Source organism: Parasteatoda tepidariorum, chromosome 8, assembly GCF_982258835.1.
Source record: "Parasteatoda tepidariorum strain Cologne lab strain chromosome 8, Ptep-v5.0, whole genome shotgun sequence".
Classification (NCBI taxonomy): domain Eukaryota; kingdom Metazoa; phylum Arthropoda; class Arachnida; order Araneae; family Theridiidae; genus Parasteatoda; species Parasteatoda tepidariorum.
In genome coordinates this window covers 86,923,694-86,951,594 of record NC_141762.1, presented here as the reverse complement: position 1 = coordinate 86,951,594, position 27,901 = coordinate 86,923,694, and the positions used below count along the sequence as shown (strand labels likewise).

The window sequence follows — 27,901 nt, the reverse complement described above, 5'->3', positions numbered from 1 at the left end:
CAGAATTACAGTGGATTATTAAATTTTTTTTAAATATATTTTGAAATGTAAACGAGTGTCTCTTGTCTGAAAACAAATTTTTATACCAGGAGAAGCTTCTTTCAACGTCTACTGATGTTATTGGTGCGTACTTGAAAAGGACGGTCACACTTACTGACAATTCTTCTTCAATTTGAAAAGATGTTGCTTCACCTGTTAACATCCTAGAGATTTTCTTCATTGTTTGGAAGCCAGTGTAATAATAAAAAATTATAAAAAATAATAAAAATTACAAAAAATTAACAAAAAATTTAAAAAATGCTTTAAAATGCAAAATACGCCCCAAAAATTAAAGAAAATGCCCTATAAATCTCAAAAAATGCTCTAAAGGACAAAAAATGTCTAAAAATGCAAATGTCATCAAAATCCGGGCCTTAATTATAACCGTCGTTGAACAGCAGACTCAATTTTTGGGTTAACGACTGCTAATGTTCAACAACGTAGCCTTGTAATTTTGAACCCAATCCAGAAGACAAGGGAACTCCTGGATCAAGCATTAAAAGAAATTTGCCTTCATGGAGGACTTTTTGATGGAACTAATCCGCACTTGAGTTACATGGAGAGGAAGATCACGAGAACTTCCCACGGTTAGCCTGACTGAAAGGGGACTCTAACGCATGATCCGTCTTCCACTTAGGATATTTCACGTCAGCACTGTGGTCGGTGCAAGACGGATGCGGAATTCGTATCGACCAGCCATTGCTGAAATTCAAATCCGGGTCACTTCATTGGAAGACGAACGCTCTATCCCCTGAGCTATCTCGATTCTTTTAAATATAGATCATTTTTTTTAAATAACTGATGAATCCGGAAAATGATGTTGATATACGATGGCTAAGTCGCAATTATAGAGCTTTAAAAAATGATTGCTCAAAAACTGAAAATCCATAAAATGTTCCGTTTTAGGGAATAAGAGAAATCTTAGTAATTGTAATTGATATATTAAATAGGTCGCACGATTACCACTAAGAACAAAGGGGAAAATGTCTACTTTTAATTAATGCATACTTGAGCCAAAAATAGATAAAAGGACAGGATGTGAATTTAAAAGTTAGAGAAAGCTTTTTGTTTTGAATATTAAATTAAGAAAAGGATAAAGATTAAAGGAAGCCTTTTATGTTACATATATATAACTAAATTTTAAAAAAAAAAAAAAAATGTTCTTTCCCATTACACTTATGATTGTAACATCCATGGAATAAAGTCTTGTAACCCAGTAGTAGAAGTCTTCCGTCTGGGAATGAAAACAGGGTGCCACAAATGTCTGTACACAACAGATATTTTTCTAATGTGCAAGAACCGATTAGGACAATAGGATTGATGGTTAAACACCTAGTAAAACCATAGCTGACTTTCAGTGAAATTTGCCATACAAGGGTGAGCTTTGCCACAGAGCAACATAGCTGAAGTTGCATCATCTCTACCTGTTCTTGCACATGAAAAAGTTACACTTTTTTACAAACTGAGATGTGCAGGTAGAAATACCACACTTGCTGTGATACTAAATTACATTAACTTGACCCCACTGTACTGCATGTATTAGAAAGCCAGCAGTTCTTATGTTTAGAAAGTGGATGTAACTTTTGCAATAAACCTTTTAAAGTAATTTATTTGCAAATGAGCCATTTTAAAAATGTTTGAATAACCCTTGTATATAATTAAATATTTTAGGTTATGAGACTCTGACATTACAGCACTGATATTAATTAGTTGATTACAATTTAAACAGAACAGAGGACTTTAATACAAATGATTAAAAAAAAAGAACTAGAACTTAACAAACAAAAAACTGGCTTTCATTCTCAATAATAATTTTTAAAACTGTTTCTCATCTCTACTGGAATTACTCTAACATCAAGTGTTCTTTAAAACTCTTTTACAAAATAAAAAACCCAATTGGAATATCACAGCAAAGCCTAAACTTATTCAAACTCTGCATAATATCTTACTAAATAGAATTGTCTAGACTTAAAAATTTAGAAATAGCAAGAGAATTTGAAAAATTACTTTTTAAAAAAAAATCTCCAGTTTGGTACATTTTTTATCTTCTAAAAAAATTGCTAATTTGTTAAGAGTTTAAACAATGCAGTAAATTTTCAAATTTTTAAAAATTTCGACCACAATTTTTTTTTATTTTCACAAAATTGTGGTCTTTAACTTGACATGCAATTTTCATAATTGGTATAGAAGACTCTAAACATAATTCTTGAATGATTTACAAACTTACAACTTTTATGGAAAAAAAATAATTGTTATTTACTAAAAATAATTACTTCAAATAACAACAGAGCCTCTGAAGAATCACCTTAACTATCAAATAGAATCATAAGAAACTTAAGACTTTATCAAGAACTAGCCTTCATACTTCATTAGGTTAATTTTTAGAAGGTGGGGCATATTTATTGTGTTAGTCAACCATAAATGAAATATTGGAAATTGATATTGAATTCAAATAACTTGAAGTATCAAATTAATTTATTTTTATTTTTTTCTATTTCTTTATCGATAAATAATTTGTGATTAGGATTGTTGAGGAAACGTTTTTTTGTCCCACACAATTGACAAGTCACTTCAGTGTGTTTTCCTCTTCCATTCTTTTTATCTGGAAAGATCAAAGACAAGCAATTAGAATAAATTTTAAAAAAGATGAATTAAAACAGTTAAATTACTTAAATGAGAAACATAATTAGAATAGTAAGATTTTACAGTACATTGTTAACATAAATAGAACATATTTTACAGTAAATAAATCTACTTTTTGAACCCTTGAATTGCTATGAAAATTGTAAGAAATACATGAAGACAAAGATTCCCCAAAATGTAGCTCATAATGCAACATTTTTAAAAGAATTACAAATTTAATAAAAGTAATTCTATTGTAACACAGGCTTTGTAGTGCACCAAAGAAAAAAAATAAGACATTTTTTAGAATAGTATACATATATACCATACTACTTTAAAAGTAAATTTTACAGTAAAAAAGTAACGAAACATATTATGTTCTAAACAAAGTAATTATGAAATTAAGTTATTAATGACATTTTATCAGCATTGAAAAATTTATAGTAGTTTCAAATCAATACATGGAAAACTTTAATAGTACTGTTGCATCAAAATATATAAACAGAATCAATAAGTAAATATACCAATATATGTCATTAAAATTCGTAATTTTGAAGAGAGGTTTCAATACTCTTTAAATGAAAACACAGTGAATGTGCCCCTTAAAATTTTTAAATAAAAATAATTTTAGTAGCTCCATCTAAGCAAGTCAGTTAAAATAATTGATAATCGGAACTATAAGGCTTTTCTTAATAATTTACAAATGAGGAATGTAATTTGTCCTTTTGCATTTTTAAATCATTTACAAGCACAGCATCACTTTAATAAACCATTCAGTTCTGTCTAAAATTTTCAGTCAGTATTATGTGTATACTTAAGCTTTTCGTGATCAGTAATGCTTAAAAGAGGAAGATAATTCACCTCTGTGCGCTTGAAAACCATTTAAAAGAACAGTATGTTAATTTTAGAGCTAGTTAATTTTTCCATTTATTTTTATTCCATATTTCTACCCAAGTTGTTCAAATCTTTTATAATTTCAGTAATTTGTGAAAATTTAATTTACTCTTGAAAAGTACTTTTTTATAAAAAAATTGACGTCAGGCGTTTTTTACTAGAGCCCTTAATAACATTATGAATTCTAATCAAAAAAAAACTAATAATAAATTTTGAACATTATTAAATGGAAGAAAAATTTATAGAACCATTAAAAGTTATTGTTATTGAGAAAGTTATTAAAAGTTACACCTCACCTTTAAGAGTTTTTTATATAAATAAAATCGTACAGCTATTGTAAGAAAAACAGAACCTTAATGAATAACAAAACATTTTTTTCAGCAGAGAATGCTCAATTACATTCTATTACTATTGAAAATTACTTGTTTTTTGTCATCTTACTTTCCAGAAGACTAAAATCAGAATATTAAAACTGATATTTATGTTTAAAAACCTATTTAAAAACAAGATTGAGAAAGTAGTGCAATAACTATTTCGATAGAAGTCTTACAAACTGATAAACTATGTACAGTGCACAAAGAAGAAAAAAAGGACCACCCAGAATAACTCTTGAATGATCAGATATTCACGTTCTAGGACTCAATCTTAATGGCTTGAGGGGGTGACGTGAAATATGCTAAGTAGTAAGTGTAGATAATATTTTAAGTTATGAAATCAGATACGAAAACATACCTTCTCTGAATTACATTTTTTCAGAAGGCCACGAATTTCTGAGCTTGCAAGGTTCATTTTCATTATTGACGATATTAACGATCATTTCATGGGATGTTAGATTTTGCTTTTCCGAGTGTTTCGAAGATAAAATTTAGATTTATTTTTCGGCGGTATTTTTAAAAATAAAAAATAAACTAGAACAAAAAAATCCTTACAATATTTGATAACTCGGTTAAAGCGGAAACTCAGATAACCGGGACTCGGATTATCGGGACTCTACTGTATATACGTTTTTCAATTCACTTAAAAGTTCACGAGATATAGAGAAAATTGCAAAAAAGTAAAATTAACATGAAGAGGTCCAAACTATAGAGCACCTACCTGACCCAACTATTTGAACAATATTTCCCAGATTACGGCTATCCCCTATATTTTTGGGGTCAAAAAGCCGAATCCATGGAAAAAAGGGCATGTTTATTCAGCGAAAGTATGTTTTCATGACTGATTTTGTAACTTAAAATACGGTCTGTACTTATTAAATAGCATATCTGAGGTCACCCCCTCGAGACATTAAGATTGAGTGCTAGGATGTGAATTTCCGATCAGTAAAACAAAAGTTATTAAGGGTAATACGTTTCTTCTTCTTTTTTCTTTTTTTTCTTTGGAGCACTGTAAATATGTATGTAAATATATATTTTAAGCATACTTGGAATACTTACTTTTAAGCATCACTTTTGACGTCAAACCTGGTCGCAAAATTAAATGGCACTTCTTGCAAATATGTCTCTTTATGTGGGGATAGCTAGAAACATTTCAGATTAAATATTAAAATGTATGAATCACAAACACAACAAAAAATAACATTAATTATATTATTATTACTAATAATATTCGTTATTGGGCCAAATATTTTTTGAGAATTTTTCTTTCAAGGACTAAAAATCTGTCTTTATCTGTTTTTGTTAATTATCAGCATTCACTACCATACAATATGATAGCTCTATTAAAAGTTGTATAAATATTATATTTGTTTTGAAAATTAGCAGTTAAAATTTCAAAATAAATTTAAGTCACGGTAGCATTTATTTGCCCTGCATAATCCATTGTCAGTTTCAAGTTTAATATTATTCTAATTAGAAATGATAGTACCAAGATAGGTATGTAAATTGATCAGCATTCTCAAAAGCATAAGATTTTATTTGCAATAGAAGAGAGTTGAGCGCTAATTTTGTTTTATTACAATCATAAATTCTTGTTTTCTCATTTATAGTAAGTCCAATGTCTTTGGTTACAGACCTAAATGAAATAAAAATCTCCACATTTGCCTATTTAGTTCTGTGATCAGCATACCCTAATAACAGCACACTTTTCTGAAAATGGTGCCCCCAATAATAATTTCAGCATTTCTAATAATTTTTCCAGGGGGATATTAAAAAACATGCATTCAAGGGCATTACCTTGCCTCAATCCTCTTTCAGTAGAGAATTTAGCTAGAACTACTCTAAGTGCAAGTACAAATAAGTGAACAAAAATGTTAAAATTTTCAATAAGGAAGGAAATATTTAACTTCTCTCCTAACTAAGTAATTGAAGTAATTATTTTAAATATTGCAGAACACGTAATTTGGCAGTTCTGAATCCAAATTTATTAAACAAATAAGATACTTATTGAAAGATAGTAATTTTTGTGTGAATTTTTAACTAATCTGTAATCTTCTAGCTGATTCAATGAGAAAAAACCATACGTAAATATCAACAAAAAAAAATTTAAAAAAATAATAAATAGGAGAAAAATACATCAGAAAAGGGGAGAAAATCTTGAATATAAATTTCATTCACCTCTGCAAAAGCCACAATATATACCCGAAATATTTTGACTCTTTTTCAAACAAACATCACCCTTTTACAATAAATTTGAGGTTAATTGAAAAAAATCTCAAGTATTTTCTAACCAGCTTGACACTTTTTAGGCTTATTTCAGTGAGTTAATATACCTTTACAACTGTGAGATTGCAAAAACAATAAAAGCACTTTCCGAAAAAGTTTTATAGAAAGTAGCTTGACAACTTTTTTTTTTTCCTATTGATAATGCTATAAACGCTAAAATAGAATTTATTTTTGAAAAAAAAACTTTTTTTTGCAAAAGGTAGCTGATTAAAAGAGGAAAAGATATAAGAGGCTCAAATTTGAATTTTTTGTCGCTTAAGTTGATTTTACTGAGTAATCAGTCTGAGTAATTTTTTTCATATAGCCTAAAGACATGAAGGCTTATTGCAAAAAACCTCAAATAAGGCAATTTATTTTTTATAAATTGTTTTTAAATTTTCTGAATAAATAAAGCAAATTAAGCAATGTTTGATATTTCTAATTAGCCTACCTGACAGGTATGTTGGCTTATTATATGATCCCTCTCAATCAGCTTGGTACATTGCAAAATGCTGGCAACAAGAGGAAAGAACTAGATTTTTCAATTAACTTACAAAATTGTTATTTTTAATTTATTGCAAGTAAAAGAACCAGGCAAGAAGCACTTTCGTAATTACAACAACACAAACAGCCCATATGGGAATATCCTTTACTATTTCTTTTATAGAAATAAGAATCAAAAGCAGAGTTGCAATAAACACACAAAAAAATTAGATCCCCCTCTAAACACCCACCATTGGAATGGTTAAGTTATCAAGTACCTGATATCTAAATTTCATTAAGTACCCATTTATAAAAGAGGCTTCCAAAATTATTTTTAATACAAAAACAGCTAAAATTAAATATTTTTGGGAAATAATAAAAATACATGTGTTACTTACAGTTTACAAAGATTTTTTTTTGCTAGCATCGTGATCATATGTCCATAGGAACAAATTAATCCCGTATTGGAGGGGCAAGCCAGAACTAAAGTATAACCAGCCTGTTTTTAAAAAATAAAAATAAAAACTTACATTTTTTTTTTAAAGCTGAAATAATAAAAAAATTACATAAATGCAATTTACAACTATTAAAAAGCCATAAATAAATATAAGTAAAAAAATAACAATAATAATGAATCATGTTTTGATGCCAATAAATATATAATTAAAAGGGGGTATATAATTAAAATATATAGTATATAATTAAAATATAAAAAAATTAATGGTTAGTCACCAAGGCCCCAAATAGATTTGAAATTTGCAAAATTTAAAAAAAAAAAAAAAAAAAAACATGTAGAGATTGGCCTAGGAGTGGCTAGGAGTTGGTCCTCTTCTGCGATGTTTTTCTCAGCGTTTTGCTGGTCACTGCCCAGTGATTATAAGCGTAAATCACAATTTGGAGTACATTAAAAGCAATAAAATTAATTAGTTTTTTCAAAAAATAAATACAAACAATTATCAAATGTTATTTTGACCAGATAGTAAAGCTGAAAGCATTTTGTTTCAAATGATTTATTATAATTAAACAAGTACATTTGTAGCATCAATATTTTAAAATTTCAGCATGTAACAAAACATATTACTAAACATATGAAATTATAAATTATGATTATAATTCCAACATTAAATATATTCATAATAGTGATTAACAGAATATTTTCAACATAAAAATGTCACTCCTTCATATTACTCTCCATAATAAAAAATGCAAATTTTAAAAAAACTGACGGACTGACACAAATGAGAAGATTTTTAGATTGTGATCTGCAGCAAAATAATCGTGGCGTATCAGACAGTGGGTCTTGAGAAATTAAATATATATATATATATATATATATATATATATATATATATATATATATATATATATCACAAAGAAACCGACTTGAAGGATAATCTCTACAGTTTCTTCTTTTAAAAAATTTGCAAGTTTAAAATCTATTTGGCAACTTGGTGATTGTAGTTTATGTGACAGATCGCAAAACAGAAATATCCCCTGAATAAGAGATAACAAAATAGAATAAATGTGGAAAAAAACTAGCATCAATTTATTATACTATTAGTATTTTTTTTAAAAAAACAGATGAATTATTAAAAAATCTCTACTATTTTAAAAAGAATTTTAAGGTGATTTTCTTCCTTAGAAACGTTTTGATCCTTCCATAGCGAGTGAATGGATATCTTTGCCAACTTACGTTGTAATAATAATCCTCTATTTATAATTAAAATTAGAACGTTTTTATTATGATTGTTAATAATAATCCATCTATTATATTATAAAATCCTTCTGTTCACATACCATACATTACAGTTAATTTGCCAGGTTAAAATATATCAATATCTGGTAGACATAATCTATCAATAAATTATCATTTTACTGAATTATGAGATTAATAGATATTAATGTAATACATTCTAAATGCAAACCTCAAAAAGATAACACAAGCGTTCGTAAATGTCCTTTCTTTCTCGCTTTCCCTCGCCTTTTGATTTTTGACCCTTTCCCATTTGTAAAATTTATAAATTCAAGAATTCTCTATAACTAGTCCATCCATGAAAAGAAATTAAAAATAATTTAAACTGCTGTGACTTTCGATTTTTTTAAAAATTATGAGTTAAATTTCATTTATAAAAAAATAATAGTCAAATTATGGAAAGCAAGTCTATCATGATTTGTTTGTTTTCATTTTTAAATGTTTCTTACGATCATGATACGTTTCCGGCGATCTATTTCTGTAGATTTAGGTTGCGTCAATTAACTCTCCAATATGATATCATATAACACACCAATTAGAGTCAAGCTCGCATCTTCGAATTCACATATCATAATCTCCTCGCCACCTCAGTCAATAGTAAAAACTGAAAAGAACTGAAACAAAACTGTTTTTCGCACACTTTACAAAAAGTACAGAAAATATGGTTCGGGTTTCTAGTTAGTCACCTAATTTCTAAGTCTTTGTTAAAACTATTGCTTCTTGAAATATGGAAGAAAAACCATTTCGTGTGCTATTAGACTTTTCAGAAGCTAACCCGGGAGTATCGGGATTAAAATACGTCTGGATGTATGTTTCGCCGCGTGAATTAAAAACTATCGATGATTTTAAGCAAGCTATTATCAGAAAATTTTCTATTCCTCAAGAAGGATTCAAATTATATGTCCGTGATGGTCTATTGTTAGAAACTGAAAAAATTGCAATATTAAGAGAAGAGGATACTGTTAAGTAAGTATAAACTCTTTCAAGTTATATAAATGTGAGATAACAAAGGTTTAATCTTTTGTTTATCACTTTAATACTTGACTGTTGATATTTATTTGTATTGTGACTTCATAAACCTTTTATAGTAGTTATCAAGTTAAGTTTATTTTCGCCCCGCAGTGGACTGATCGTTAAGACACGGTTCCCAGCAGATCACCGACAGTGTGCGGGTGGGTGACCACTTGCTCGTTAAAATGTTATACCTTAAAGTACTCGACTTCGCGTGCAGGTCGTCGGGCTACCGAAGCAGGGGTGCCATCCCCTGTGCAGAGGATCAAAATTGTGATGGCATGTCTTCGGATCATCCTCAAGGATGTTTCGCAAACCGTCGCCAATAGCCCATTGTGCAGCTCTAGTGCGACGTAAATTAACTACAACAAAAACAGTTTCTTTTATTTTCTCTTATTAAGGATAAGGTTAATAAAGCAAAGTGTGTACCTAAGCTTTAGTTTATCGCTTATTCAGGGCTCACGTTAAGGATATCAAATTATTAGCTAGTAAATTAGCCAAATATCCAAAGTCTTAGTAAAAAGCTAATCTTAAAAAAAATTATGGGCAATTCCATGGTAAGCTACATTTTTTTCAAAATCAAATTTTGAAATATGGCAAAATAATAAATATTGTATTTATTTTGGGGATATTTCCGTATCGTGATCTGTCGCGCCAAGTACAATTGCTGCTAAATAGATTTCGAACTTGCAAATTTTTTTTTTAAAAATATGTAGATGTTGAGCCTGGGGGTGGCTACGATTTATACCTTTCGAGTTAGTCCCTTTCTCTGGTGTTTTTTTTTTAGTTTCTCATGCGCTATTTCCTGGAAGTTTCCAAGACTTGGTGATTATTCTGCCGCAGATCACAATACGGTAATTTCCCCTTTATTTTCTCCCCAAAAAGTTCCTGCTTGTGAAAATTTGTCTTTTTAAATAATATATCATTAAAAATATTATTAACAATTAATTCTTTAGTAGTTTGATTACTCATCCACCAAAAAAGACATTGAATTAAGTGCTGAAAAATCAGAGCTATATTTCAGCACAAATTGTTCTTAACAAGCGCTATAACTTTGCACATAGTTTAAATGTACTTCTCTCTTCATAATACATTGAAACTTTTTCTTGTTTCCTATTAAGCAGCAATGCAATTAACTTGCTTAAGCATATAAATTTTTTCATTGAGTTCATAATATCACTGTCTCGTTGTTGGATTTGGTAAAATTTGAAGAACATGATCAAATGTTATATAGGTAATATCATTTTCATCTGTACTAAAAACAGTTTTATCTATGTTCTTCATTCTTCAGAACCATAACCTTCAATTCATTATCATCTTCCACTCCACTCTGTGAAATCGCTACATAATGGAACACATGTCTTTTTCCCAAATATTAAACTAATAGAAAGGTTCCAAGTTTAATATTTTCTGGTGATTAGGCCTAGGTATTGCTTTGAATTTTCAACTACTAAATTTGAATCTGTTTCATTTGTCAAATGAGTACCTTTATCTAATTTCTGATGTCCTACATAAATGCAATGCATTTTGGATATGTTTTCAATAGGCAATGCTTTCTCAAATACTGAATAAATGTTTAAATTTTCATTGTTTTTCAATTTCATCATACTTTATTTCAAATACTTTAATATCGTGGCTGCTTGCTTGAGCTGCAGCAGTAAAATAACTAGCATTAAAAACTGTGCCTTTGCATGTCTTAACAAAATTTCTTACTTGTCCCCTTTTTGGCACCACCTATTCCATCCACTGGACCCTTTCCATTAGATGAGGCGAAGTTATTCCAAATTATTTTTATTTTATACTTATCTTGAAGTTTTGGAATTGCAGCTGCACTCTACATATTTTAGAACTGGCATGAAGGGCCACCTGACCATTTGTTCACACAGCTGATACTGGCTGAAATATCTTCAAGAGTTATGTCCAGATATGGAATTATACTCCGTATAGAATGATCCAAATCATCTGATGCAATGATCACAGGGTTATATTGATCATTGTAAATGAAGCGAAATAAAGGAAATTTCTTTAAAAGAGAGTTATACGGGTGCCTAATTTGTTTTTTATGTTTGCTGTCACTTTATTATTGTTATGACATCTTTCATTCCTAGAGCATGGCTACTGATACGGAAAAAAAATTTATCAATGCTTACACTTTCTGCATTGCTATAGTCATTGCTTTTCCTCTGTTGACCGAAGATGTAGTGATACTGTGCTTCTATGTTTTGAATAAGGGTTTTCAAAACTGATTTTTTTTGGGGGGGAGGGGGGCTTTGGCAAAGTTTGGTACGAGGGATTGCTTTTCCCAATGAGCATAGTTACTAAAAATTAAGTCATCCTAATAAGGATAAATATAGGTTATAACAACCACTGGGGGCCATTTTTTATTTTTTGGGTTAAATTTTTGTAAAATAAAAATATTTTTGTAAAAAATGGAAAATATTTTTGTGAATATTTTGATTAATGAAAAACATATATTTCAGCAATCACTATTTTTTATGTTTAGTATGAAATATATTTTGAAATATATGCAATATATTTGATAAAATACTAAAAATTAAACTTTTATTTTTAATATATCTTTGACAATGCCTTGTTAAAAAATTGTTCATACATTTTATTAATTTTTTTTGTTTTTCAATTATGTCAAATATAGATTTGGAGATAATTGTCCACAAGATAACAAATATATGTGCATTGAAAAATTTTAAAAATGAAATCAAATAAACAGTGTAGAAAAAAAGGATCTTCTGTGACTTCTCTACTTCTCATTTGTTCTATTTCTTTTTAGAGCTTTTCATTGATGAATTAACAGCTGTCCAAGTACAGCTGTGTAGTTAACTGAAAAATGTCTAACTCTTAGTAGTTTATAGATAAAAAACTGACTCTTTAAATTTTTTGAATATGTATTAAGATGCAAAGATATACACAAAATGAGAAATGTGATATTTGAGTTTTAAAATCATGTGATTATGGGTTGTAATATTGGATTTTAAGAACGCAGGATCGTGTTAAATGGGATCACATTAATTTTTTAAAAAATCATGCTGATTTGAAGAAGGATAGAAAATTTTAAATTGCAATAATGCCAATTACAATGTTTTATTTATTCACTTCATTTTATAGAGAAAATGCAAAATATGAGAGGGAAATAGGTAAAAGCAAATTTATTTAAAAGAAAAGCAATGACGTTGAATGTAAAAATAATTATTGATTTACAATTAAAATATTTATTATTTTTAAAATCGAAATAGATTATACAAATGAGATATAAAATCTTGCTTTAAACAGAAAAATATGTTATTACGTTAAATCTTAATCACACAGTACTATTAATTATGCATTTTGATGTTGGATGTTAAATACCAAAAGTGCATCTTTGTTTGTTTGTTTTTTTTTTGTAAATCAAAGTGTGAAATATTTCAATACATTTGTGCTAGAGAACCTGTTCTGATATAGTTTACTTGAATTATTTATTCCATTTTCTTTTATTATTGTAAATTTTTCAAAATAAATTGTGTTTGTTAGAAATAGACTTACCGATATTTCCTTTTTATACTCTACATTTTCAAAAATTACTTCTCAATTTCAGAGCTTCAATTTTTGATATTAAGACATTTTTCATGAATTTTATAAATCAAAGCAAACAGACAACTAAAAGGTGGAACGTAGAGAAAACAATGTTGTTCTTTGAGTTTATCAGTTTTCTCTTTTAAAAAGTATTCTGAATTTTGAACTAATTGGGCAACATGTACTATTCTTTTAGCTTTATGGGAGTTTTCACACTCTGACCTTTTTCTAATGATGCTGCTGAAGTTATTAAAAATAACTAATATTTTCTATAATGCAAACTTTTGTCTTATATCAGGACTGATTGTGCTCTGGAAAAAATCCGGATTTTTTGCTAACCGTGATCCGGAAGTTTAAAGAGATCGAAGGTTCAGACGTTTCAAAAAATCATTGATCACAAAAGTTTACGGAAATCAAATTTTCAGAGGTGGAATGTAAAAACACAGTTTATTTTATTTGTTTGTAAAGGAGACCCAGATACTTTATAAGCTTATATTCAAGATTAATATTCATTTTTTATCAGTAAATAGTTATTATAATCATAAACTCAAAAAAGAAAGACATATTTGTAAATTTCAATTACTTCTCCAGGTCATCATAGGTATGTGTGAATGGTATAGGTATGTGTAATAGTAAACTAATAGGTTTAAGTAAACTAAGAAATATTGAGAAAAGGGAAAAAACCTTGTTTAAATTTTTTTCTAATTTTTCGACTTAAACTTCTTTTTTTTATTTAAGAAATTTTCCGGAATTTTGACTTGGTCTCACAATTACCCCTGTTATATCTTTGGTTCACTAATCCTTATGATAATCAAAAATTTTTTTTTTTCTAGAATACAGCTTGAAAATCCACGTGAAACATCTTTAGAATGTAGCGCCCCAGGTATTAACTTTTCAATGAATCAAGCTTCTGTTCATTCTCTTTCTAATAGTGTAGTTAGTCTAGATAAATCTCGTAAAAGAAAAAGTGAAACATTGTCAATGGAAAACTATACTCTCTCAGCAAATAGTAAAAAGAAGAAAAAGAGAAATGAGACTTCATGTATTTCTGATGAATCGGGAGATTTTTCTTCACACGAGAATTTATCAGGCTTGGAAAAAAATTCAGCAGTCAATACTTCACACGATAAAGGGAAAAGTAATAAGCAACCTGTTGGAAAAAAGAAAAGACCATATCATAAGACACCCACTAGCGATTTCATCAATTTTGCTGTGAAACTATCTGAGGCAGAAAAAAATAATCAGAATGTTTGCCAATCTGATGTGAATGTTACAAATGGTAAAAAAGTGGAGTATGGTGTTTCTGACTCTAATCTGTATAAGTCTTGTGAATTATTTAGTAAAACTAATTTAAGTCCCATACCTGAGAGTAGTACTTATGTGCTGTCAGACAGTCAGGCTCTTTTAAATTTGACTGAATCCCTCAACAACAGTGGAAGTCAAGATGATAGCGTGAAAAGTCGCTGCAAAACGAGACGTCGGAGGAGAAAACGTAGAGCAATTTTGACTACTGAAAGTTTAAGTTTGCCAGCAGATGTTACAACAGAGATGGAGGGAAGTTTTCTTTGTGATGTTGAATGTGAGAAAACCTATAACACCTCCTCAAATATAAGAAAGCATGTAATATTTCGCTCTCCTTCTCCTAAAAGCACAGACATGTCAATAACCATGGAGAGTGATCTTAATAGCAGCTTCGATGATGCAAAAGTGTTGCCAATTGGAAAAAATAATGTTAAAAGCAATTCCAAACTAGATTCTTCAAGAAACAAGTCTCTCAAGGAAGACTCTGAAATTGAGGCTAAGTTTGAAAAAGGTTGTGAATCTGTGATAAGTGGGTTAAATAAAGAATCTACTCCTTTTCCTAAGAAAAAGTTGAAAGAGAAACCATGGGGTGTCTCTCCTTTACCAAGAAACAGTAGCAGTTCCAATACTTATTCTGTAAGCTTGAATTTATTTTATCCTTTTTTTAATCTGTGTTTCATTTTAAGAAAACTTACAATGTAGGAAAGACATTGATAATTTAAATTTGTGTAGTTTTTTTGTTTAGAATGCAACATCAATATTAAATTTCTGTCGAGACTGGAATAGTCAAAAGATTTTTTTGAATACTAGTTTGAGATGAATATTCTACCTGGTTTGTTTATTTGCGTTTTTTAGGACTAAATAGTTTTATGAAGAATAAGTAGTAATTAATTGTAGTAATTAATTAAATCTTGTACAATGGAGATTCGTTATTTCCATAATTGAAAACTGGAAGATTTTCTTTTTATAAAAAAGAATTTTTTTTTTTTTAAATATTGTTTAGCAGCATTTCAAAGAATTGAAACAATTCCCTTGTTCAGTTTTAATTTAAAAGTTTTGAACCTAATTACTAGCATTTTTAAAAAGTGCTTAAACGTGCTTATTTTTTATTTTCGTTATTTAAAAGCCCTTAAAGGTGCTATTTTTATTGGTTTTTAAAAAGTGCTTAATTTTCCCTTTTCTAAAATAGGATTTTTTTTTTCGTTACCATGTCGATTTTCGCCACGTATTATGCACAAGCGTGCTTTTCACAATGTTCTATTCAATGTTTTCACAATTTATTTCGGGGTACTGTTTGTCCATAGCGTATGAAAGCGCCTATCATTTTAGATGTTTAATGAAATACTTGCGAGTCGGTATGTGCGTCTACAGAGTTGGGTTCGGTGGGATTCTTGCACTCTCATGTGCAACTCTGCTGCATTTTGCAAGATATTCTCTATTTCAGACTTCACTTTTCACCCTCTGATATCAAACCGAAAAATCTCTTGATCGGTTTATAACAGCTAATATAATCAAGAAAAAAGTTCTTTGTCAGAAACTAGTTATTTTCTCATGATCATCTAAAGTGTTTGAAAATTATTTTACATTTTGTTAATGTATATAGTGCTTAAAAATATTTTTGAATGCTTAAAAAGTACTTAAAAGGTGCTTATTTTTTTTTGAAAGATTTGGCTACGCACCCTGTTGCAATTTTTAAAGAAAATATAAATTTTTAAAATACCTTGATAAAATTTGTAACCAATTGGCAGTGAATAAGGAAATTTTGAAGCTGCTAACGAAAATCAACAAATATTTTCCATCTATGTGCATAGCTTTATCAATTCAGCATATTAAATAATAAAAAGTAAGGTATTTATCTATATAAGGAGTCTTAAAATACTTTTTCAGGAACATATTACTGTAACACCCATTACCTATTTTATTAATCTAATACCAGATGTACCAGGATTAAGTCTGGAAAATTGTAGGACGATTTTTTACGGGCCTTTTAAAACAAATAATATAGTATTCTTTACTAATGATTCAGTCACTGGTGCTAGATCCAATTAAATAAATTTTATTTTTATATTTCCATGTAGTGTTAGGATTTGTTTAAAGATTACATAAAAAATTGTACCTAGTTTTTCTTTCGACAGTCAGATGCCTTTTGAACTAAAACATTTTTGCTTTAGAAATTAAATATATTTTATTCTCATTTTATGTTTTTGTTATAGGTGGAAAACATTGATGTCTCAAAGACTGATGTAAAGCCAGCTTATCAAAATTACACACCTTTAAATTCCTTGCCACCTGTGGGTACTCGTTTGGCATATAAGGTTTGAGGTCTTGTCTCTCAAATTTTAATGTTCTTTTAATTTCAATATTTATTTAACAATGAAAACTTTTGTTTTACAAGGTGCTTTTAGACAGTACAGTGTAACGTCCCATATCCGGACGTCCCTTTTCCGGAAGGGTCAATTTCCCGGACACTTTTCAACAATCAAAATAAACAAACATTTCTTTATCTTCCCCACTCTCTTTAAAAAAAAAAAAAAAAAGTATTTTGACAGGTTTTTTCCTTTCTTAGCTTCTAGTGATCTATGCATTAAACCCATAAATCAACAGAAAAAGACCGTACCGTTAGTAACGCTCCTCCTCTGAAATGCAGGAAGGGGGGGATTTGTTTTCAAAAGAGCACAATTGAGTCCCCTCCCCCCTTCTTTCCTGTGCAGCTGGCTAGTAAAAGAGGCATTTCCTGGAACCTTTTTGATAAAGTGTTAGGGAAAGAAGTACTGTGAAAAAGGGTAAACACAGCAAACGTTAAAGTGGAGGGGGAATCCCCTTTAGTCACACAAGAAAAAATAAAGAGAACCCAATCAGCATGCCACGCCTTTATGCTTCATTGATAGCCAATGACAGGAGATAAAATAAGAACTTGTCACTTCCCCCCCCCCTTTAACTTGAATGACAAGTAAGAAGGAAATGAATTTTGCTTCTTCACCTACCCACCTTAATGAATGAATGACGGGAATTTCCCCTTCTTGCTTGAAACGTTCTAGTTCAAAATGGCGGAGAGAGCAATTAATATTTTCATAACTGTAAATTTTTTTAGTTTCCTATATTTATTTTTATAATAGCAATAATTATTTTTTTTTAAATATTTTGTTTTTGATTGATTAGATATCATTCTAATACTAAAACATTATTGCCCGAAAAATAATGTTATTTAATTTCTGCTTCTTAGATTCAGATCATTTTAATCTCTGTTTACCTTGGGGGTCTATTATACGGAAAAATCGATTATCCGGACTTCGGAAAGTCCCGCCGATTCCGGATACGCGACTTTCCACTGTATCATAAATCTGTATTGCTCTTTTTTTTGGTAACAAGCCACAAAAACTAGTTGAGGGTCAAACCTGAGGCTATCATCATAAAATTGAATACATTTTGATTTGAAAATACATGTCTGACTAATAAACATTTAACTAACTTTGTTTACTGTATCACAGGCAATATAAATTAAAATAAAATAGTCAATATACAGGGTGTTTATAAAGTCCCGTCCCATTTTGATGTTTAACTCATAAAATAATAAAGATAGATTAAAATTAATAGCATAAATGGTTAGATAGACTCAAAAAGTTTCATGACCCTTGTCAATGAACTTCCACGTGTGCCCCCTTCGTTGCACGAAGAATATCAAGTCGATAGTCAATTTCACGCCAGGTAGCGGCAAGCATGTCGGCATCCACAGGGGCTATTGCCGTTGTAATTCTGGCTTTTAGGTCATCAATGTTCGACACGGTCCTCCTATAAACATTGTCCTTTATAAATCCCCAAAGAAAAAAGTCTAGCGGCATTATATCAGGTGATCTGGGTGGCCAAGGAATTGGACCTCCTCGTCCAATCCATCTTCCTGGAAAATGGTCATTCAAAGGACTACGAACGATGATACCCACATATACCTTCGTATTCGACGATACCTTCGTATTTCCATAACTAGAAGAGCTTCAGACACGTGTCTTTTTGCAACAAGATGGTGCACCACCTCTTTGGGGTATAACAAAATCTGTTTCATATACAGTATCAGAGAATTGTGTTAGTTGTAATTGAAATTGAGTACAAAATAGTATTGAGATGAACTTCAGTAGTAAATAACGTACTACTATATAAAGCTGTTACAAAATATTTTTTACATTGCTTTTTCTTTTTTATATTTCTATTAATCTTAAGTTCAAGGACCATATCAAAATATATTGTGGGCCAAAGTGAATAAGAAGATATTAATGTAAGGCTAAAAGGTGTCCCCAACATTCTCCATATAACATTTATATGTAGAATCAGTATTAGGGTATTTTTTTCTCCCTTTAAGAAAAAGTATGAAAACTTTCTAAGTCTTTTAAATATAACTTTTATTTATGTAAAAAATCAATTTATTTACATTAACTTTTTTTTATAAGAAATCTTTTTTTGAAAAAATTTAATTCATTTAAAAAAAGTTCTAGAAATGATAATGAAAACCATTTATAAATGAATAGATGATCATTTGATTTGATTTCTAAGGACAACTACAAATTAGTGGTAGTTTTCTACTGCAAATAAAACTGTTTATTTTTGCTAACTTAATATTAAATATTCCATCTGCTTGTAAATATTAAGTAGTGCATTGTATTACAAATTTTATTTTAGTCACTTCTGATATTGTACTTCTCTTTTGATCATTCTTATTTCTTCTAGATAATTGTTTAACTATTATAACTTGGGCAATCAAAGCGGTTTCTTTTTAAGGACAGTTAACTAGCTCTTGAATTGGTGTTTAATCTTCCACAGTGGTTTTTGTATTTAAAAATGTAAAAATATTCAAAATTATAAATATTAAATTAATTCATTAGTTTTTTTTTTTTTTTCAATTTATTGTAGTTTGTTTTTATGTAATACATAGTTCATAAAATTAAATTGTAAAAGCATCAGAATGGTATTATTTTGCCTTCTTATGAAACATACGCCAAGACCATGAATCAGAAAGATGGTATAAGTGTTTGGGTTATGATTGACATCCGAACTTGCCTGTCAAAAAATTGGTTCACAGTCTTCTTTGTGATATTCTATAAAGAAATGTCTAGATATGTTGCTGTTAAATGCTTATCATATTTTAATGTAATTATTCTTTGAATTTTTAATATATGAAGAAATCCTCTTAGTAGAAATTGCTTAATCTACACCCCTGCTGAACATCTTGTTCTAGTGGTACTTACGATTTTGTATGTTAATAATTTTATTTCATTATGTCTGCATTTATTCATAATTTGATATTTAGCTTCTTTTTTTTCTTTTTGCAATTTTAGTTTGCAAATAAAATATTTGCGGTTAAAAAAAATGCTTATAATTTAACTAGTGAGTACTGTTTATTTTGAAATATATCCATAAGTATTTTGTATTTATTAAAATTCTTGTCGGAGTTCTTAAAACATAATTCTGCTACTGAGAGTTAGGTTTAGATTCTCATATGCATAAGGGTGTGTATGAGAATCTAAATCCATTTTACACCTGTGTTTTCTGATGACTATTTTTTCTCTTTTTAAAATATATATGTATATATTTCTCGTTTTTATGTTATTAAAATGATAGAAAACTTCCATGAGAAGCAAATAACTACTAATAAGAAAAGATTTTATAAAGTTTTTTTTAAATTTTATTTTGCATTATACAGGGTTGCCACAGGTTACTTAAATGCAACTATTTTTGACCTGAAGCATTTATAGAAACTTTTTTTGCTTGAAAAGGCTAAAAAAGCAACTATTTTCAGGAAAAGGAGTCTATTGGGAGACTTCTGTGCTCCTAGCAGTGGTTTTTTTAGCATAAATTGATTGGCATTAATGTAAAATGTGATTACTGTGATGCTTTACTTTTTCAAAATGAGCACAGAAGAATCAAACATAATTGTTGCCACCATGGTAAAATTCAACTAGAATCCCCCCAGTACCCCGAAGCACTAAGAGAATTATTATTATAACTCTCTTCTGATTCACAACATTTCAGCCAGAACATACGCTCATACAATGCAGTTTTTAATTTTTATCATTTTCAAATGTATATAGTATTTTTCTTTGAGTCTGCAATTTATTACACTTTGAATTGATTTAGTTAGAATTTTTTATTGATAGTGAGTATAGACTTTTATTTAAAATTATAAGTCAATTTTTTATATTATTGAGAGTATACAGAAATTAATTATTATTAGGGGTTGGCGAGCGAAAGCGAGCAGTGGGCTCTGCCCCCTAGTATATATATATGTTTGCTAAATCAATTATTGATAAAAAGAAAAATTATGTGAAAGGGAAAATCAATAGAAAGAGTATGTTTTTTTTTTTTAAAGAAAAATTATTTTTCTGAATTCTAGCATTTAAAAGTATTGAATGTTCTACAAATATACAAATTTTTTTCTATGAAAATTTAGTGCTAGAACACTAATGTTTATTTAAAAATTATTATATTGGCCATCAACTTGACTAAATGGATCATGGTATATTTCAATAAAGTCTTATAATAAAATTTTAGGCGACTATTTTCATGCATTAGGCTACTAGAAGCAACTATTTTGTTCATTTTTTTCTGTGGCAACCCTGATTATAGTGTAACTTAAATAAAAACTAAAAACTAAGGATCATTATGTGGAAATGAAAAGAGATTCTAATAAGAGATCTAGTAAAAAGATATTTTATCAATTTTTTTTAAAATTATTATTTGATATCGTTTAACTTTTTAAAAAAATCTAAGAAAAATTGCTTTGTGCTGCTATGTAAAATTGTTATTTTAATATATTTTGTTTTCTTTTTAGGTATTAGAACTAAATGAAGAATATTGCCCTGAAGTTTCTGAATATAAAGTAAAAAAAGTTCTAAATTTATTTTTCTTAATTCTGATTGATTCACAGATTTATTTTATTTATTTATTATATTACATCTGTGTTAATATTTTTATTTCCATGGCATAAGTTATTTAACAAAAGGAAGAAATTCTAATTTTTGTGGATAAAATCAATAGTCATCAGTGTTTTTACCATTGTGTTTTAGTGTAAAAAACTTATTTAATTGTTATCATCCAGCCTTAATTGGGAATTGCTATAATTAAAGCCACAACTACATTGGCAATAATAATAACAAATGTATAATTGACAATAATAAAACAAATGCAAGTTTTAAAAAAAAGTTTTGACCTAGTTGATATAGAGTGCTTTTTAAAGTTTTGTGTGTGTGTGTATGTTAGCTTCTTACTAAATAAAATTTGCATGACATCGTCCAAATCAAATTAATTTTTCTGATAGTGACGTGTCTTTTTATTGTTGTTCAATACAAATTAGATTTTAAATTCATGTGAATTTGCGCATTCTATTTAATTTCTCATAACATTTTTCCAAAATGGAACAAGCTTTTTCCTCGATATACATTTACTTGTGAAAATGGTTTGATATGTTTTTCTTAATTTTAAAATATTAAGTTATTGTGCATAACTGCAATTGAACATTGAGGAATGCAATGTGCTATTTTACGTGTAAGAATAGATTGATGTAATTTTGCTTAATTTTATAATATACTTTTTAGACATAACTTTAAAGGAGAAACTCAATTTTCTCTCTTATTCTAACTTTTAAAACTATGAAAATGTGTTAATGTTTTCAGTGATGGTTATTTTTGAATGGAAAATTATTTTTTTGCAGGAAGGAATTTTGCGAAAAGTGGATCCAAACACTGATGAACTAGAAATTGAATTAATTCAAGAAGAAATTAAACCAGGTATCTATTTGTTTACTGTTGTGTATGGGTTATTATTATTTAACAAAAGTGCTTGTATTATGTATTGTATTAACTAGAGATACATATAACTTTTTGCCAGTCTACTTAATATTTAACTATGACCAAGTAGTAGTTTCACTATTTAACCTTAAAGAAAATCATATGTGCACTAATAAAAATTTTCTTTCTGTTGTTGAAAGTTTTTATAGATGCATTTATAGTTTAGTATCTAAATTAACAAAATGCAAAAACTCATCATAATAAAATTACTAGTTTCTGGCAAAGAACGTTTCTTGATTATATTATTAACCATAAAAACAATTTATGCAGAATTTTAAATACATTCAATATTGGGTCACTCATTTTATTTTTAAATTAATGATTACTTTATTTCATTATGTAAAAAAGAATAATTTTAATTAGTTAAACTATAATCTTAAAATGTTATCAAGTGAATGTTTTTAAAATTTAAACAGAGCTGTCAAACCTAACCTAGGAAAACCTAGAATTGTCAGGGAATTTAATTTATGTCTAAAGAGCAAGCTAAGTTGCAATTTTTTATAAAAAAAACCTGGAAAATAACCTGTCTTAACATTGCCAGTAACAGTAATCAGTTATTGAGATTCAAGTTAAATAATTCTATAGTTATTTTATAAAATTCACTTTTTAGTGAAGCTTTTCCATGTTTCCATTTTCATTCTACAGTCGAACCCCGCTATAGTGAACCGTCTGCGGACTCAGTAATGTGTCCACTATAACCGATGGTTCACTATATCCAAATTTTTTGAAAAATATTTTTTGCATAAGACAGTTGAATGATTGAAAATTGGCTTTGCAATTTTGCATAAGTTATTTAAAAAATTATTAAGTAATTAACAGATAATAAAGCAAAAATTGATGGGAAAAGTAATTACGTCGCTAAATATTAGTTTTATTTTCACTTTTTATGAAAAAAATTTGTGATTTTTGATTGAACACAATTTGATTTTAAATTGAGTTCATCAATTTTCTTATCTACAATGTGCAAAGAATGTAAGATTTTTACAATTTGAACAAGATTTCAAACCATCTTAACAAAGCATCTTCTACGTTTTCTCTTTCAGCTCCACGCAGTTTTTTTCCGATGAAACCATGTTTTTGTCGTATGCCGCAAGAATTGCACTTCGATTTTTCTAAATGTTTGAAACTGTAGATTTTGACAAGGAAAATTCCTTACACAGTGTCGATTGATTGGTTCCATCATCAATACGCTTTACAATTTTAACTTTGTCGTCTATCGAAAACGCTTTTCTCTTTAGAGAATTTGCCATTTTCACTGCTTTTGAAATAAAAATCTTGTCTCAAATAGATAATGTAAGAATATGAAGAGAGCAGCTGTAGAATGAGTTAAATTGTTCCCCTTTTTGATTGTCAAGGGGTGATTTGTAAAGAATATGGTTTGAACAGATAAGAAAATTCCAAAAATTCAGCAGGTGGCCAAGTTAACTAGTTGTAGAGCAAGCTTGGGGAAAAGAGAGAAAGCGAGGCTTGTCAGGGAGGGTGGAGTATAAGATAAATGATCTGTTTGACATTTATTACAGTATAGTTAAAAGTGATAAGCATAAAGGAGAGTAATATGACACATTTTATAGGAATGCATTCATTTTCAGTCCCAACACCTACAAGTTTAAAGATGGAGGACTGAAAAAGATATTTAAAGAAATGAAATTTGAGTCCACTATAACCGAGTTTCTAAGTTCTAAGCTGTTCACTATAAGCGTTAAAAATAACATTATTTAAATAGGAATACGGACGGGACCGCTAAAAAAGTTCACTACATCCGAGTGTTCACTATATCCCAGGTTCACTATAGCGGGGTTCGACTGTATTATAAGTTTTTGCTTGCAAAATCTAATGTTTGGCAATGCAAATAAAAAGTCATAATTTTCAATGAAAAATAGCATGGTATAGATAAAATGTGGTATGGATTTTCATTGATATTTACCTGATGTACCTCCTGGAAAAGTCAGGGAATTTTTTTTTTTTCTGAAATTGAATGGGTACCCTGTTTAAATAAAAGCTATTTATAAAAGTATATTTAACAAAACATTAACGGGATTATTATTGATCATACTGAATTTATAAAGCTATATGTAAAGCAGAGAATTAAGCAAATTAAGGAAAGTTAATAAATTCATATTACTAATATAAATTTGTTAGTGGCCTTCACTAAATTTTTATTAAAATGTTTTACTTGTTGTTCAATGAAATGATTAAAAAAGTTTTTGTTTAATTTTGAAATGTTAATATAATAAGTAATGAAGCAAAACATTTTTGTCAGAAGTAGACTATTATATGTTAAATTCATAACTTTTAACAAATTTGAGATGACTGATTTTTTTATTTCAATTGTTTTTAAATTAAAGATTTTTAGCTGCTTTCGCTAAATGTTAAAATAATGAAAAAACCCTCATTTCATACTTTTTTAAAAACTGGTCTCTAAATATTGAGATTTTTCATAATGTAGTTTAAGGGCACAGGAAATTTTAAAAATAAGGTACAATAGTAAATTTTAAAAATATATTTGCAATTAGTGGATGGTGTCTCATGTAAAACATCCTACTATTTATAATTCAATTTTTATCTTTATTAAATTGAGATAATGAAGCTTTGTGACTCAGGCTCTGAACTCTCATGAAAATCTGTAATTAGTGAATGATCCCAAAGTTAAGTTCAAGAATTATGGTACTGATCTATAAATAAAATAGCAGAAGAAGACCATTAATTCGTCAGTGAGGAATATGATGGTTTTTCAATTTGTTTTCAAAGGGCAGAAAATAAGGCTTCTAATTGAGAATCTCCTGCAAAATGCAGCACAGTTTCATATGAGAGTGCAAGAATCTTTTACACCAAAACCAGTTTATGAGGTGTTTTTAAACTTAACAGTACCATAAAGAATTTTTCATTAAAAAGAAATAAGATCCTATTTATAAAATATTTAAAAAATTTATCTTACCATTGTGTTTTATTTTTCACAATTGTAATAAATCTTCCTAATTGAATTGACTTACAAAATTCGAATTATGAAAGTTTAGCTAATTACATATTTTTCTTTCTTTGTTGTTTAGATAAATTGTTTTTTATTTACTCAATGCTATTAGATGGTAGCCTCAGAACAATAATGTAATATAATGGTTTAATGCTCTAAAATTATGCCAAGAGGGCACACTATAATTTGCTATGAGAAAAGAAGAAAACTCAAAGCATAGCACTGAACCCCTTCACAAACCTATTCTTAACACAAATTTGGTGTTAAATAACATAAGGAGAACTTTTAATATATATAAAACTACCAGCTTAAAAATCAAAAGAAGCAGGACTAACAAAGCATAGCACTGAACCTTATCGAAGAAAGGGAAAGAATTTATTGAAATTTAATCACTGGTCTGGAAGACCAGTTACAAAACAATATTGCTAGTAAAATTTCTAATTTTGATTAGTCAATTACAAAATATGTTTTTTTTTTTTTTTCTTTGAAAGAAAATGGCTTTTAAAATTTATAAAACAAATTAAACTTAACAAATACTCTGGTTAGAACTTGACAAATACACTGCACCCATAGACTTGTTGAAGCCGATTTGTATGTTGTGCTAAAAGCGCCACCTACATTAATTAGAAAAAAAGTTACTTCTTTAGTTGGTTTTCATTAAGTCTACATTTGATTCTCAAAAGACATTAGTAATGTAATGAAAATGAATAATAATAAATTTTAATTGAAGATAAATAATAGATTTCAGTTAAATTTAAATTTTTTTAAATTATCTTGTTTTTAAAAACAGTAAAAATGGAATTGATTGAATAAAGAACTTTTCAGTAATTCACCATTAGTTTCTTTTCACTTAGGAGTGTCTTTTTTCTAACATTTGAAAATACACATTAATTTTATTTTATATTTAATTAAGAATTCTTATCTTTATTTTTTTCTTTTCCTAACGAAAGGAAAATCAGGAAAGTTTGAGAACTTGTGGAAGGATGAACCTCCTCCAGATGATCAAGTCATTAAAACGGTACTTTTGTTTTTCAAAATTGTAACTCTTTGTTTTTTTCCTTCTACATCAGGCATTTTCTTTACCTGTCTTTCTTATTTTTTCAGGTTTCCCTAAACTGGACAGCTTTGATAGATCCTAGACTGATTCCGTAATTAACTTAGAATTAATCTATTGCTTAGTTCAATTCACAATGTACTCAGATTCAACTATACAAATAATTGCTATATAATTGCAATTTATATGTTAATTCTAGTTATCTGTACATTATTTTGTATATGTTTGGAATGTACCAGCTTTTCTTCATAGGTGTACCTTATGTTAAATATTTGTGTTCTAATGTTAAATACTTGTAAATTTATGAAATAAATTTAATAAGAATGTTAGCTGAAAAATCTTTATTATATTTTGAATTATTCAATCTTAGACAATGTTGCTAAATTTAAAAAATATAATAATTTATTTTTGATCTAGAAATGAGCATATAAACCCTTTGTGGTCGTATGTCTACTTTCAACTACCAAAGCTGCTAAAGGCACGTTTACAAGCACAACTAGAATATCCCGGGGAAAAGAGATGTACAGATTTTAATAAGTTTTTCAGTGTGTTTGCGTAATTAAAAGCATTTTATTTTAAAAAGATATCTGATAAAAATAGATTTAAAAGGATAATTAAGGACATTAGCAATTACTTCAATTTAGCAATTGATTCAACTCAGGTGGTTGAATACAAGCCAGATTTGGTTGCAACTTATATAGTCAAATTAAATTAGTTATTTTAAAAAAACTAATTAATATACAAGAATTTATGGAAAGTAACTTTCCTCGCGTCATACTGTTTAACAGAATTGCTCTTCAGTACTAAAATTGTTTTTTGCAATAATTACTCTTATTTTATTATAATATACTATACAAATACTTTTTCAACTAGATAATTTTTTTCTCAATCTTATCAAAAGATTGAACATATGAGACTCTTATTTGATACTTTTATTTATAACAATACTATAAAAGTATCAAACTCCTTTTTTTTTTTTTTTTTTTTTTTTATTGGCAATGTCATGTCATTTTACACTTGTTTTTATCCATTGTATTGGTATTTTATTTCTTCAGGCCTTTTGCTTGGTTTTAGCTACTTCATTAATTTTAGCTAAATACCTTTTAACTATTGTAATCTCTTTTCATGCTTTTGTTTGGTTTTGGCTAATTTGTAAAATGTAGCTTTTAACTACCTTTGTGTTTTTCCCTCATCTTTTTTCTAATGTTTAGTTATCTTATATTTGCTTTTAATTATTGTACTGGTATTTTACTTATTCAGGCCTTTTGCTTGGCTCTAGTTGCATTCTTATTGTGGTTTCAAATCCATTTTACCGTACAATACTTTTTTACCATACAATAAAGTGATTTCTATAGTAATATTTTTTTAATTAGTATAATTCAGCGAATTTAAGGTAAATATTACTGTAATATTTATGGTACATATGATTTTTTTTCCATAACATATTCTTTTAAAAATGGTAGGCTTTCATGGTAAATTGTATCGACAACACGAGTGCCGTTAATTTTTACCGTAATTTGATGAGGAATGTTATACAGTGTACCATTCTCTACAATTCCATTCAACTTTTTCAGTAAATAATAAAATGTAGATAAGGTTAGAATTAAAATGTCAAGGTCCCATTTTTTTCATTTGATACGAGGACAATCTTGGAAATGAAAATTTATATAAATCATTTTTCATTTATTATATTTTACCTGAATTAATCAACAGATTTTTAAATTCTGTATGTTACAA

At 28.5% G+C, this 27,901-nt stretch overlaps 2 protein-coding genes across 4 annotated transcripts; one reads left to right on the top strand and one right to left on the bottom strand.

Annotated features, from left to right (window-relative positions):
• Positions 1-2,496: 2,496 nt before the first annotated feature.
• Rpp21 (ribonuclease P protein subunit Rpp21) lies at positions 2,497-8,918 on the bottom strand. The gene is made up of 4 exons (XM_043052198.3): positions 8,603-8,918; positions 7,076-7,176; positions 4,989-5,071; positions 2,497-2,641 (listed from the first exon to the last, which is right to left on the bottom strand). Exons 1-4 carry the CDS (start codon positions 8,681-8,683, stop codon positions 2,505-2,507), a joined length of 402 nt encoding a protein of 133 aa, XP_042908132.1. The 5' UTR covers positions 8,684-8,918; the 3' UTR covers positions 2,497-2,504.
• Positions 8,919-9,048: 130 nt separating this feature from the next.
• LOC107442659 (uncharacterized) lies at positions 9,049-26,493 on the top strand. 3 transcript variants are annotated; one of them, XM_043052197.3, is made up of 8 exons: positions 9,067-9,396; positions 12,095-12,190; positions 13,842-14,946; positions 16,524-16,625; positions 21,128-21,175; positions 22,007-22,082; positions 26,061-26,128; positions 26,215-26,493. In XM_043052197.3, the coding sequence occupies exons 3-8, from the start codon at positions 13,906-13,908 to the stop codon at positions 26,260-26,262; spliced, it is 1,383 nt and encodes a 460-aa protein (XP_042908131.2). In that variant the 5' UTR covers positions 9,067-9,396; positions 12,095-12,190; positions 13,842-13,905; the 3' UTR covers positions 26,263-26,493. The 3 variants fall into 3 exon arrangements, 2 of the variants coding, with proteins under 2 accessions (XP_015911778.3, XP_042908131.2); XR_011636829.2 differs by lacking the exon at positions 12,095-12,190 and having other exon boundaries at positions 9,049-9,396; positions 16,524-16,632; XM_016056292.4 differs by lacking the exon at positions 12,095-12,190 and having other exon boundaries at positions 9,050-9,396.
• The last annotated feature ends 1,408 nt before the right edge of the window (positions 26,494-27,901 follow it).